The sequence below is a fragment of the Micrasema longulum genome, unplaced genomic scaffold (assembly GCF_059751315.1).
Source record: "Micrasema longulum isolate JH-2025_06_02 unplaced genomic scaffold, ASM5975131v1 h1tg001035l, whole genome shotgun sequence".
NCBI classification, from domain to species: Eukaryota; Metazoa; Arthropoda; class Insecta; order Trichoptera; family Brachycentridae; genus Micrasema; species Micrasema longulum.
The window spans coordinates 203,366-218,385 of record NW_028278223.1 but is presented as its reverse complement, the minus strand read 5'-3'; the positions used below and the strand labels follow the sequence as shown (position 1 = coordinate 218,385).

The 15,020-nt window shown below is 28.9% G+C and overlaps 1 protein-coding gene across 3 annotated transcripts; it reads left to right on the top strand.

Moving 5' to 3' along the window:
* Nucleotides 1-362: 362 nt before the first annotated feature.
* On the top strand, nt 363-14,477 carry LOC148277425 (insulin-like growth factor 1 receptor). 3 transcript variants are annotated; one of them, XM_088232899.1, is made up of 4 exons: nt 363-558; nt 7,984-8,121; nt 9,771-9,942; nt 10,028-14,477. In XM_088232899.1, exons 1-4 carry the CDS (start codon nt 503-505, stop codon nt 12,125-12,127), a joined length of 2,466 nt encoding a protein of 821 aa, XP_088089025.1. In that variant the 5' UTR covers nt 363-502; the 3' UTR covers nt 12,128-14,477. The 3 variants fall into 3 exon arrangements, with proteins under 3 accessions (XP_088089025.1, XP_088089027.1, XP_088089026.1); XM_088232901.1 differs by lacking the exon at nt 363-558 and adding an exon at nt 4,522-4,586; XM_088232900.1 differs by lacking the exon at nt 363-558 and adding an exon at nt 4,575-4,644.
* The last annotated feature ends 543 nt before the right edge of the window (nt 14,478-15,020 follow it).

Below are 15,020 nucleotides of genomic sequence, written 5' to 3'. Positions count from 1 at the left end.
AATCGGCGCAGGATAACGAGGTATTGCACACTTTTTTAGGTTTTGCTTTGGGCAACAACAAATCACACAATGACGAAACAAAAAGATTGAAATGTCAAACTCAATGTCAAATGTCACTTAGTATATAGTTTATCGAAAAATTGAATATCGAAAACCTTTTGCTGATCCAGCTAAAGGCAGGCAAGCCAATGTTTGGGCAGGAAAACGTCTGTCGGGTCCACTAGTATATATATATATGTATATATCTAGTATCTAGACACCCTAACTTACAAACAATACCCTGAAAAATTAATTGAATCAACTTGAAGAAAATATTTTTTTATAAACAAGCTTAATCAGGGGAAATGTTTCGTTTTAGATTGGACTCAGGTCCTTGACGATAATCCAGCGAGGGTCAGTGCGCGTGGAAAAGAATCCCCACCTGTGCTTCACGGAGACTGTCAGTTGGGAGAAGATCACGGGGAGAAAGACGGGGCATTACTTCGGAGGAAATGGCCAGTCCATGTGTCCGGGTCCGGAGTCGTGTCGTGGTTGCGATGATGGGTGTTGGAATGCCATGTAAGTATAAGCGATTGAAAACCTCATGTAAAAAACACTAAATGGCCATTTTTTTCTGTAAGGATATTATTTGATTTTGTTATTCTTTCTCCATGAGTCCATACAATTGAGGGCATTGAAAGCAAAGATAGCAAACTCCCGTTTTGGTGTTTTTGAGAAAAATAACAAAAACTGCTACACTAATGCCAAAGAGTCTTCATGTTAGAAATATTATTTTCACTCAACTTAAACTTTAAAATACTAATAAATTAACTTTAATAGAAATACGAATTCCAAAAACTTTCTTAATATTTGTTTGGCACGGCCATTTTGAAAATTTAAATTTCAAGCCTGTCATTGGTCGAATAAAATGGCTGATGGATATTGCTATGCTTTCAAAAACTATTTTCAAACTATCGGAAGTATGATTTAAAACTACATTTTCAACTCAAATCATGATTTTTATAAAAATAAAGTAGATAAATCACAAAATGACGTCACAACCAATTTTTTTTTTTATGGAGGTCGCTATCTTTTCTTCCAATGCCCTCAACTGATCTTTCCAAATAAAAAAAAATCCTATTGTCGGGATCGTAGAACAACAACGTATGTGATTTTCTTCAATACTTTAGTTGTAATTTGAAAAAAAAACTTTATGTCATAACTCAACAAGTACAAAAGTATATCCCATGATACTTAGTTTCATCATCATCATCATTCCCTTTCCGCACCTAATAGTGTATAGGGCACTGCATTGGTACATCAATCAATTTTTGTTACATGAAGGTAAGATAATCAGTCTTACGCTTCAAGTATCAGTCCACGGACTATGAAACATTTTGGTATGAAAACACCCTCTAACATAAATATTTTAAATCAACCATGTCGGGAATCGAACCCAAGACCCCTCGCATGGCTGGGAAACGCGCTGGCTATTAAACCACGAGGCTGACTTAGGTTACTTACGACGGTACTTAGGTTAGTAGTACATTTTTGACTATTTTGAAACCTAGAATATAAAGCCTTTAAAAAAGGTTTTATAATTAAATATAAAACAAAGTCAAGGTCGCATTTTTCGCACATCAGTCGTTGTTCTACGACCACGTCGATTTCATAGACGATGGAAAATAAATACAGTTATATTGTTGCACATTTGTTGATACATCAACATCATAACATTTATAAGTGTTATTTAATTTTAAGTTAAAATTCAATAAAAATATTCGTCATTTAAACATGAATTGCGAGCGTTCCAGATAGTTCCGTGTAGTCTGTTATACAGGGTGTGTGGTAATGAATGAATAACCTAATAATAGGGGACACCATGATGGTCTAGAAAATAAAAAAGTATGCCTTGTAAAAGTTTAACAAGCTAAAACACTTGCTAGGCAATGTTATAAAAACTGTTTAAATAAACTGGAGGAATTTGCTGTTCGAAAACTACAAAATATTTACAATTTCTCCCAAATACTCAATAGCACTGAGTCGGGAATACCGGCTGCTATGTATATTGAAAGCAAAATGGCCGAAAATCTTCAAGAAGTTGCTAATTTATTTGCAGAAAACTTTGCTAAGGTTTATTTGAGTAATTTAGTTCCAACTTCAAATATCCACCTTTTAACAATTCCAACAGCAAAATTAATTTTAATACATGTGATTTTTTTAACACTGATGTTGCTGAAAAAATTAAATCTTAAGACATAACTAAATCACCTGGTTCTGATAAAATTCCACCAATATTTTTATCTTAATGTGTTCATGTTTTAACTATTCCTCTTAGGGCTTTATTTAATTTATCAACTGAAAATGCCATTTTTCCCGATCAATGGAAAATAAGCCATTTAACTCCTATTCATAAAAAAGTGAAAGAACTGATGTGCTGAGTTATAGACCTAGTGTACTCGAATACTGTCAACTATTCCTAAATTATTTTAATCTTTGTTTTTATCTAAATTTGTTGCTGAAGTAAAAAAAGCGATATATCCTGATCAATACGGGATTTATTCAAGGAAGATCAAGTTTAACGAATCATACAATTTACGAACAGTAACAGAACAGTGAATGAGCTTTTAATAAACGACTACAGGTTGATACAGTTTATACGGACTTTAGCAAAGCTTTTGATAAATAATCTTATCGTGTACTAATATATAAATTGAGGAACTTAGGATTGGGCGATGATATCCTTAGATGGTTGAATAGTTACCTAACGTCTAGAAAACTTCTGATAAAAATATTTAATTTTAATTCCGATCAATTTGAAGCACTAAGCGGAGTACCCCAGGGATCTCATTTTGGACCAATTTTATTTTCCTTGTTTATTAATGATAAAACAAGCATATTTCACGATGTTGAAATTCTTATGTTTGCTGATGACATCAAGATATTTAAAACTATTTCAACTATTGATGATTGTTATGTTTTTCAAGAAAACTTAAATAAATTATTTCAATGGTGTTGTAACAACGAATTGCATCTACATTAGCAAATGTGAATCCATAACTTTTTTCAAGAAAAAACAACCTTTGTTATTTGAGTTTAGAATAAATCAACATGATTTACAAAGAGTATCGAAATAAAGGATCTAGGTATTGTATTTGATCAAAAATTGTCATTTATACTTCATATTAATGGAATTACTAATAGAACAATGAAATCGTTAAGATATATTTTAGAACGGTCAAAGATTTTAATCAGTATTATCTTTCAAAACTTTCTACATATCATTTTTAGGAGCATACTTGAATATAATTCAAGTATCTAAGGCCCATTTTACGGAGTTTATTCGTTAAAACTTGAGAGAGTGCAGAGAAAATTTTTACGCTTTATCAATTACAAACTATCTAGTCTTATTATATTTTAAAGCTTTGACTTTTTAACGAATACACTTGATTTGGAAAGTTTTTAAGATAATAAATGGCGTGTTAGACTTTCTTGACTTGCTAAATATGATTTAATTCCGAATACCTGTTAAAACTATTAGACATAATGTGCCATTTCATGTAGATATTGCGGCAACAAATTATGCTAATAACTCACCTATTCTAAGATTGCACAGTCTAGGTTACCAGATCATTTGTATTGACATTTTTAACATTAGTCAAATCAAGTTTAAACTAGCTATTAAAAAAAAAGTTTAGGATTCTGACTGCTGTTTAAATATTTATGTTAAATTATAAAAAGAGATAATAAATGTTTTAAAATAATACATGTTAAATGTATATATATATATATATATGTATATACGTATGAATAGATTTAAGATTCTTAGAGTTTCTTTCAATTTTTATTTTTTATTATTATATTTTTCATACTTAATTTTTTTGAAGGGTTAATTATTTCATTTTATATTATATTTTATTTTATAAATTGTTGAGAACCACTCAGTTCTGAGCGCGAGACAGTTTATATTATACCTTAGCCATTCAATATACATTGCAACAATACCAACAAATAAAGAATTTATGATTTTCGCTATTTCTTATTTACTGCGTTATCTTTATTTTTTTAACCAAGTATCTTAAGTATAATAAATCGCATAGTTATAATATAGTCCAATGTATAAAGCAACTGTGTAAAATCGGTAGTCAGATGGGAGAAGGGACCATCTGTATTTATTTTTTTTAAGTTTTCAAAAGTTTTAATAAATATGTCCGTAAATACACATTGAAAAAAAAACAGCATTATTTAGAATGGTAATTTGTTATTTCAAAATAACACTTAAATATTTTAGTTTATGGATCGAAGTCTTGATATAGAGTCTTATTTCAGCTCTCCTGAACATTTTTGAAAATTACAGATGGTCCCTTCTGCCATCTGAATACCGATATGTAAAAATATATTATTCTTGTTTCTTTTCATAATTTTGTAATAGAACACTGTTTTGTTTAATGTATTTATGTTCATGTTTATAAATAGCATTTCTGCCGTGTACACTAATAAAATAAAATAACACAAATAAATTAAAAAAATATATCTAACAGGCCACAAGAAACGATAACGGACTCGAATCAAACCTCAGAAATTCCCAAGAGCGCAGACGATACTGGGTATGTGTGGAAAATATACGTAATCGTTTTGTGTAGTGGAAAAGTTTCAATGGTTAAGGTATTTATTTCATGTAGTTCGATTAAAACCTAGTTTTGACTGACTGTTATGTATTTGTCGTAAATAATTTTATTTATTTATTTAACATATTCGAGTATCTGTACAAAACACCACATACTGTTCATTTAATCACAAGATTGTCGACACAAAGACAACTCTTACAAATATAAACCTATATCAATTTTGGTAAAAGGGACCATAATTATTGCGCAATTTAAGTGTATTAACCTACTCATACTGTCCATTAAAACAATAAGCAACGAGTAAATGTTTAAAAGTCCCATCAAAATTGATAACGGAATAATTGTGTAGAAATAAAATAGATTGTGTCATTCCGCCAAACAATTTTTTGTAATCTCTACTCCATTAGAATAAATCGAATGAATAGTTTATTTATATATAAATATGTTTGATAATAAAAATATTATATGTAAGTAAATATAGAGGAAAAATATAATTAAATTTTACTGTGTTTTTAAAATTTTAATTTTAATTTTATTTTTATTTTTTTTTGTTTTCTTATAATAAACATAATAATAAAATAGAGTATTAAAAAAGTAAAGCATAATTACATATCAACGAAATACATATTAATAGAAAAATAGTAAACAAAAAATCCCACAAAGGCATGGCCTGTTCGTGATGAATTTTTGCTCTTATAATAAACAATTGATATTTATAATATTTTTGTATAACATAAGAAAGAAAAAATAAAATATTCTGTAAAAGATAATATGTAAATGATATATTTCATTTGTAAAACATTATAAATTTTTATTTAATAATTTAACATTTCCCAAATAATATGCATACTATAAGATTTAGTTTCCATACTAACATTTCTTGATAGAATTTAATTTTAATTAAATTAAAATATTTTTCTTAGTTTTGTTAACTTTTCAATTTAATTTTTTTGGAACAGTGACCGGGTTTTGTTCCTATTCTTATATATTTATTTGATTTGTTTATATTATAATCTTTACATGTACATTATGTAATGCAAATATTATTTATTTATATAAAGATTATACAAAGTTCTCTTTAGTTAACCGGAATAATTAATTTTGTCAAAAAAAATAAATATTCTCGTAACTTTACATACAATTATTTTATCCACGTGTCGAGAATATTATGTTTTCTTTATTGTTATATCGTATTTATTGATTAAAAAATATTATTACACTAAATGTATTTTGCAGAATTGTAAAAAAAACATATTTTGTAAAACTGCTTTTCAATATTGTTTTGTGATAGTGTTTTGTACTTTGAGGCTGCATGGATGCAAAGAGTAAACTTTAATAATCCTCAAACTGAACTCAATTTTTCTGGCGAGTCGTGGCAAGTCAATTGGATTTATTTTACGTAGGCATTGCAATTGTGTATTTCTTTGAAAATCGATAAAGCTTAATGCATCTTGTTGTAGTAAAAATATCCCAGGTAAAAAAAACAATTATTACCTATTTTGTTACCTTTTTTTAAAGGTTTTCTTGTGAAATTCATAGTATATCTAGTAATTGACCCTTCAATGCCCAATCTTTCTTATTCTAACTAAAAACATATTGTTATGTTGGTTTTTTATGCAAATACTGGGAAAAATAATATAAAAAAGGTTTATTTTTTTCAGTTTTTATTTCATATTTTAGTTTATTTGAACAATAAGAAATAACGATTCTTCTGAATATCTTTTTACATAATAATGAAAGTTGCAGAAAAAATTATAAAATAACTTTCAATCCAAAAAAAAAAAAAACAAAGAAATCACCCTTTGAATTTTAGCTAAATTACACTTTTGACAGAAAACCTCGATTTTGTCGGTTTTAGTTAGGCATAAACAGTCCGACGTGAATTCGTTATCAGTCTTTGTCGCACAGTATCGGGGAGACATCTGCGAGAGAGTGATGGAATAACTAACTGTCTTCAAATACGAAATATGTATTCATCAATCTGCCCTTCCATCGCATATTCTCTTAATGTTTCTTGAACTTAGGTAAATAAATGTTGGCATTACGACGGAAAGATTTTTATTTCGAGAATATCATATATGTACTTTGAGATATAATATATAAAGATAACACTACATACAAATCCGAGCTGAAAAGTTGTCCCCAAAGAAAAGAGATTGACCTATGGAGAGAGCAAGTATCGTCACGTTATATCACGTCAACTTTGACTAGCAAAACAAGTAGTACAGTAAAAAGCACGGACTGTTTACATATTTATTAATATTTTTTGTCTTACAAACTATTATTAATAATAAAAATAATGTGACCTCACTGGGGTTACCCGTGCCGAGGACACTTAACAAAAGGTATGCTTTTTTCAACATATTTTTACATTTGAGAATAAACAAAGAAGACTAACTTAATAACAAAAATAATTAACAAAATGTTCAGACAGTTTTAAACACTGCATATTTATGTTTATAATTAATTTATGTATATCTACATTATTTTTATTACAAAACATCGGTCCACTGTAAGTTCTATTCAGTATGTCGCTCCCTTCCGCATACGCGTCACCCTTGTTTGTCGTTTCGCTTTACGCCCGACTAACTGAGCAGGACAGAGACAAGAGATAACTCACAAATTGGTTACATATCAATAGAACGTTTTTGACATAAAACATTTTTTAAGACATTTTTTTTTTCTTTTTTCGTTTCTTTTCTTGAATTATTTTAGAAGTACAAAATATTTCTCTTTATCATTTTTTAACATCATTATATACTTTAATACATAAATATATACTATTTACCTAAGTATTAGTTTTGAATAATAATACATAATTTTTTTAATTTTTTTTTAATGTTATTCAAAATTGTTTTCTTAGTTTTTTTTAACTGGTTCAAAGTATTTCTAATACCAAATTATATTTTTTTTATCGATAATTCTATAACTGGTAATATTTTATTCTTTTATATAGTTTATCTTTTTTAGACTTTCTTAATTTGTTAATTAATAATATTGTTTTAAATGCTCTGTATTACTTATGCTTACATGTATGTATATCTAATTGTATTTGTAACTAATATGTAAAAGGCACTAAGTGCCGTATATTTCAATAAAATAAAATAAAATAAAGATAGCTATTTTAAACAAGTATTGATTATGATAGGCATTGCTTTTCCAGATCGATTTGTGCAGTTTCTAAGCGTACATATAGACATTAAGGTAATTGCGAGGAGAAAAGTAGCTGGGGAATGGTCGCAACAGACTAAAGTCCCTTCTATCAAACATATGCTAATTGGCTGCAAGTTGAGGGAACATATTTCGAACGCTCTAGTTATATACCTCAATGTATATGTAAATATGTTTTCTTTAATAATGATGTTTTTTGATATAGGAATTGTCAACGATCCATCGCTTCCATGAAGTGTCACCCAGAGTGCCTGGGAGGGTGTACAAGTATAGGATCACTATGTTATCGCTGCAAGCACCTTATAGATGACAATATGTGTGTTGAGACGTGTCCACCGCATAAGTAAGTTATTTTCAAATATTTTGCAGTTCCCCACGAATCGGAGTATTTATTATTATCAACTTATTTTTTCTTTTTTGGTCAATTCCATCGTATTTGAATAGGTTAAGTACTGTTTTTTGTTGTTTTTACACATTTTTTAATGTATAGGTACAAAAAAAAAACACCTAAAAATAAATATACGTCTTAAGGCTGTAGTTTAATAAAAAATAACGAGGATCATATCGGTAATTCGATGGCATTGAAATTTTGCTGAAAACATAATGTTGAAATGAAAGATTTACAACTCAAGTATTTTTCCTTAAAATTTCAGACGAGTATTTATTAAAGTTTTAATTTAACATTTTTAAAAATACAGTACAATTGGTGTAATTCCAAATGATTTTATTTATTTTTAAAAAGGAAAGATTAAGTTCTTTCTTTTATAAATTTCCTGTTCAACTCGTATTATTTACAATTAGTACAAATGTACAAATGTTAAGAGATAATTTCAAGTGGCGTAAAATGTCGGTTTTGACCGACTTTTCAAAGTAATGATATTTAATTGACATAAAAATTTGAAGTATATTTTTTTTAATCAAAAATAACGTAGAAAACAAATGTTCTTATTTATGTTTATTTACGTTATTTTTTAAAATTATTTTTTCTTTACGAAGACTGAGAAAAAGTGAAACTCTGTTCCTCATTCATCATAAAACTAATTATGGTTTCCAGGCACCTCTACTCAGAATGATCAGACTTGTTAACTACAATCGGGATCTGAATATTTTGGTTGTGAACTAAAAAAACATTATTAATCTATTTAAAAAATACGGTTATATTAAATAAATTCACTACATCAATAATTAAACTGGATCAGATAATGTTTACCCATTATATTCAATTGTCTTGGCATTTTCCTTTATTGTTTCGTTTCTAGTTACTGTATATGATTGTCTTTTTCTTAAAATGGACCCTGTCTGTAAATTTAATTTTAATAAATAAATGGCATAATATTAAAAGAACGACGTAATAAATTGATGTAAAATCGTAATATTTTCGGATTTTTTATTAGACAACAGCCTTAAAAGATGGATTAAAAAAATGAGTATCTAGATATTGCAGTAATATGACCATATTTGATTATTATGACTAATTATGATTTATTATACAAACACGTTTTCTTAACACAATAAAGTTATGGGTAAGTACTCAAGGGATTTTTTAAAAAGTATTGCCTAAGAAAAAAATTTACCACAAAAAACTTCAATAGTCTAATACTTTAAAACAATAAATATATTGCGATAGTAATTTAAAGAAATTCTCTCATTCATTTTTACATGCAAAAAGTGTTTTAAAGAGATTTAAAAAAATATTATAAAAGTGTCTAATCATGGAAAAAAAGATTACGATTTGAATGAATAACTAGATTGTAGTTGCAACTATGGGAATTCACTTAAAACCATGTAAGATTGGAATCTATAAATAACCATTATTTTGACAAATTTATGTTATGAATAAATGTCACTCTGTAGCAATGATCTGGAAAAGAAATGTAAAAAAATAACGCAACATTTAAAAATAATATTACTTTTGGTCACAAATAATTTGCAATGTACTATATTTTTTTTACATTTATCAAAACATACGGGTAATTTTATTGTGATTTTCAGATATGAGTATGCGCCCGCCTTTCAGTGCATCACCGAAGAATTATGTCGCAAAATGTATCACAGGGAGGGGTGGATTTGGGATGGCAAATGCGTGAGAAGGTGTCCCACCGGATATGAACTCAAAATAAAAAATGGCAAGAAGACCTGCGAATACTGCGACAAGTGTATCACTGTAAGTAAAGGATGTATGATTACGTATATGGCAACAATCTAGTCTCTACATTTAAAAAAAATAATTATGATGTCTTTGTTTTCAGTATTGTTACGGCATTAATGTAAATTCTCTATCGGATGCTCAGCAAAGCAGTGGATGCCATATAGTCAATGGATCTGTAGAAATTAGATTGGACGGTGAACACAGTATCGACACGATGAAAGAAATGGAAGATCATCTCGGAAGCATAGAAGAAATTAGAGGTTATCTCAAAGTCTATCGATCGGTAACACTAACTTCTTTGGATTTCTTTAAAAACTTGACCGTAATTCACGGAGATGAACTCGTATTCGATCGGTATTCATTAGTCGTATACGAAATGAATAATCTTCAATCGACGTGGGATTGGTCTACTAAGAAAAACCTAACCCTTGTTAATGGAACAGTTTTCTTTCACAACAATGCTAAATTATGTTTATCGGAGGTTAACGACTTGGTCAAAATGACTAACATGAACAATGCATCTTTGACAACGCTAGATGTTTCTAACGAATCTAATGGATATAAAATAATATGCCAAAAAATGGCTTTGGTAACCGAAAGTCAGGTTTTAGGTAAAACGAACGCCACAATAAGCTGGGAACGTTTTAAGCCAAGTAATGCCAATCAAAGTATTTTAGGCTACTTATTATTTTACATGGAAGAACCGGATAACGATGTTACGCCAGATTTCGGAAGAGATTCTTGCTATGATCATGAATGGATATCTGTATTTATCAATGAGCCAAAAGAACCACTCCCTAATTTACTAACTTATAATTTAACAGATCTCAAGCCATCTACCAAATATGCATTTTATGTTGAAACTTATAATTCTATTAAGGGACAATACGTAACTGGTGTAACTGGGAAGCATGGACAAAGTGTAGTTAAGTTTTTTACTACAGAAACGGATATTCCGTCAATGCCATTTGATGTCAGGACCACCAACGTGACTGAAAATACAATTACAATAAACTGGTCAGACGATCCGGAGTATAAAGGTACAATTACTCGTTATGTAATTGAAATGTACATTCAATTAGATGATTTAAAGTTTTTAGATACACGAAATTATTGCTATAGTCCACTAGACTTGTCACAAATTGTTGAAAAAAAAGAAGAACCCGTTGAAAAAGATACCGGTAAAGAAGACGGGTGCCACTGTGGTGAAATTCCCGATAAGGCGTATTGGGACAAGTTTGTGGCTAATCAGGCGGTATCTAGTTACGAAATTTATTCCAAGACAGGATCGTCTATGCTCTGCAAGACGGACATGAAACCCAGTGAAGAAGTATTTGATATTTTAAATGAGAAAAGATGTGGTTTAGTAGATTATTCCAACAAAAAACGCTTTGATGTCGAAGTGAACGAAACTGAGAGCCACGAAAGACAAGTTAGACGTGCGGACTTCAAAGTTCCAAAAGACTTTGTAGAAGAGCCTACACCTAGGCCATTTCTGCGAAATATAACGAAAAATAATAAATACCATTTCTTTTCCGCCGTGTTCGAAGCGCAACGTAAAAACTACACTTTGTTTAATTTACTGCACTACACGAAGTACATCATATTTGTCTCAGCTTGCATGGGTAATCAAGATTCTGACTGCGGTCCGATATCTATGACGGCGCAAAGAACGTTGAAAAATGAAACAGCCGATGATGTTGTGGATATTTCTTCCATCGTTTTGAAATACTCCGCCGCAGTACTTTATTGGGAAGAACCGAAGAATCCAAATGGTGCCATAGTTTCATTTACAATAGAATACATTCGATTAGACGTTTCCAATTTTAAGCCCATCCAAGAATGTGTGACTCGGCTAGATCACGAGAAGAATGGAGGAAGTTACACGTTGAACCATCTGCACCATGGAAATTACAGTGTTAGAGTAAAAGCCACGTCTTTAGGAGGAAATGGCGAGTTTACTAAGCCACATTACTTTTATGTGCCAATTTCTGATCTTGTGTTTAATGTTGGACTTTTCCTCGGTATCGGGGTAGGAATCGCGAGTGGTATTGGAGTAACAATGTATTTCTATCACAGGAAAAGGTATCCCTGTAGATCGGATGAGAGAGAACTCATGCGTAGTGATTATTTTGAGGAAAGAAGTAGTAGGACTGGTTTGGAAGATGGTGAAGAAACCGAATTAATAGAATTGACCTAAACGTATTCATTATTAATTGACTTTAAATAAACTTACTTGATTCAATTTATTGAGCAGTCATGTTGATTTTAATATACCAAAAACTAGTGCACACTAAACCAACGTTTTTTTGCAAATATGACGTCGTTAATAGATGTAAATAAAAAGCGATGTTTTATTAGCTAATTTAATCAAGTATTTTTAGAAAATAATATCGGTGCATCTAAGTGCCTAAATGTTTTGTTTTTAATTGGAGACTGAATAGTTTTAATAATTAAGATTAACATAAATGACTTGATATAATATTATTGTATGTTGTTCCTATACCTAATTGACTATTGGGGTAAATAATTATTTTGCAAGTACTGCGGATCTTAATGTATTCATTTTGTGTACATATTAACTTTTTTTTTAAATAGCTTCCTTTACAAAAATCAACTGTAACTTACTATATATTATATTGTACTTAAAATCACTTAGGGAGGTTTTGTCTAACACATTGGTTTAAAATTTTAGATTTTTATCCTATGAAAAAAATGAATTTAAACCGCAGTACAAGAAAATTTTTATTTATAAAATCTTATCGATTTACAAAAACACATTGATGAAGAGTATAATTTTATCGTTAGTAGAAATGAGTTTTTCCATTTTTGTTTTATTGTGCAGACATGAGAAAAATAGTTCTTAATCAAAAAGTAAATATCAAATTTGTTTTTTTAAATAAATCTAGTTTCGTCCAATTAAACTACTCATGAATTTTCACAATACTGTTTAATTCCTGTAATAGAGAGCGGAATTTCAGGTTGCCTTTATGTTGTAATTTTAGGATTCCGGGTTTAATTCTTGGACAGCTTTTAATATGGTTTTTTTCATTGCCATTTTATATTTCAATAATACTGATGAGCTTAATTACAAAATGCACCTGTGAAAGATTGAATTTACATTGGCAAATCATCGTTTGTATTCAAAGTATGTAACTCATTTCAACTATGTATATTTCAAATGCATACCAAAACGGAATAGAATAAAAATAGGTGTCACCCAAATAGATAATTAATTATTTTATCTGAAATGGAAAAAAAGGCTTTCTTTTTGAACCGGGTTATGGTCCCGTAGCAGTGTTGTGAACTCAGATCAAAGGTTCAAGGTTCAAACTCCACTTTTCCATAACTAGATTCCCATTTTACAGTACAAGTTATTTATGACTTTAAGGAAATGATCTGAAAATTTAAATATTTGGATAAATAATAAGAATGAAAAAAAAAATGATCTGAAACTTAAACTATTTGGATAAATAACAAAAATGAAAACATCTGAAAATTTAAAAATTTTGATAAATAATAATAATGAAATAGGAAATGATATAAAAATCAAACTATTTGGATAAATAATTAGAATGAAACTATTCGAAAATTAAAATATTTGGACAAATATAAAGAATGAAATAGGAAATGATCTGAAAATTAAACTATTTGGTTTAAAATTTTTATCCTATGAAAGAATTTTAATCCTATGAAAGAAATAAATCTAAACCGCAGTTTAAGAAAATGGATAAATAATGTGAATGAAAATATCTGAAAACTTAAAATATTTGGATAAATAAGAATGAAAATATCTGAAAATTAAAATATTTGGATTAATAATAGGAATGAAATATTTATACTCACATGTTCTTTTTTAAATGCATTCCTTTAAATTTATTTTAATTATCCATCTATGGAACCAGAATAAATCATTAAAAAATATTTTGTAACTTGTACTAACCATATAATACTATTCTTTGTGTGGTGGCATTTATATTTGTTCCTTAAATATTGGTATGAACTCATACAAAAATGAATGATCCGCACGCTAATGGACCTCTTGTTATTTGATCTACTGAAATAGCTGAAAATTCACGACAGTGTGATATTCCGGATAATTTTACTTTAATTTAACAATTTCAAAATGCAAGTAAGCCTAGATTTTCAACTGACGACATTTTGTGGCTGGGTTTTTAAGAGCTTCTGTGTGTCAAATGTCTCATTTCGTGCCAAATTTTAAATAATTGCAAACAATATAAAAGTATAACTTTGTTGATATTTAATGTAAGTAATAAATTGTGTTTCAAATAAGAACAAGATCTTATAAATTTGCACTTGAAATTAATTTATACATCAGTTGATTTTGTGCTTTTAATAATCTCCATACAGTTTTGGTTGATTGATTTGTTTTTTTAAAAATATTTTTAACAAATGTGTATACAAAATAAATATTTTATAAATAGTAATTATTATCGAAATGTAAACTATTTATTTTTTCATATTAAGTTTATATTATTTTGGAAAACCTTGTAAATTAATCAAATTATCGGATTAAAAATTATGATTGATATTAAAACGCCTTTTATTTGTTGAAAATAAAATAATGAAATATAGGCTGTTTTTTCTGGGAAATAAATATATTGGTAAAATAATATTGTTCTCTTATCAAACATGTAACCGTTTTTTTTTCTGTAACAATTCTTAATTTTTAATGCAACGACTTAGACTCGAAGAACGCTTGCAAATGAGGAAGATCAGTGCTAAAATTAATAGACTATGAAATTAAGCTAAAACAAAAATTATGTTAATTTTTATGTATCCTTTTATCGGGTACGATTTTTAAAAAAATTGTAATTTTTGAATTATTCCGCGGAAGACATAATTTTTTTCTTTGGCGAGTTGTCCTGATTGGTAGGTTGGCTTCCCGAAAACCGGAAATCTATCACAATACTATCAATGATTGATTAAGAAGAACTTGTGACGTCATTTTAAGTAGTTCGTTTTCAATAAAATCTTTTTTATTGTTTTTTCCTACATTTTGGAGAAACTTCTCGATGAATTTTTACCGCAAGTAAGAAAAAATAAATTGTATCAAATTTACTGTAGCACTG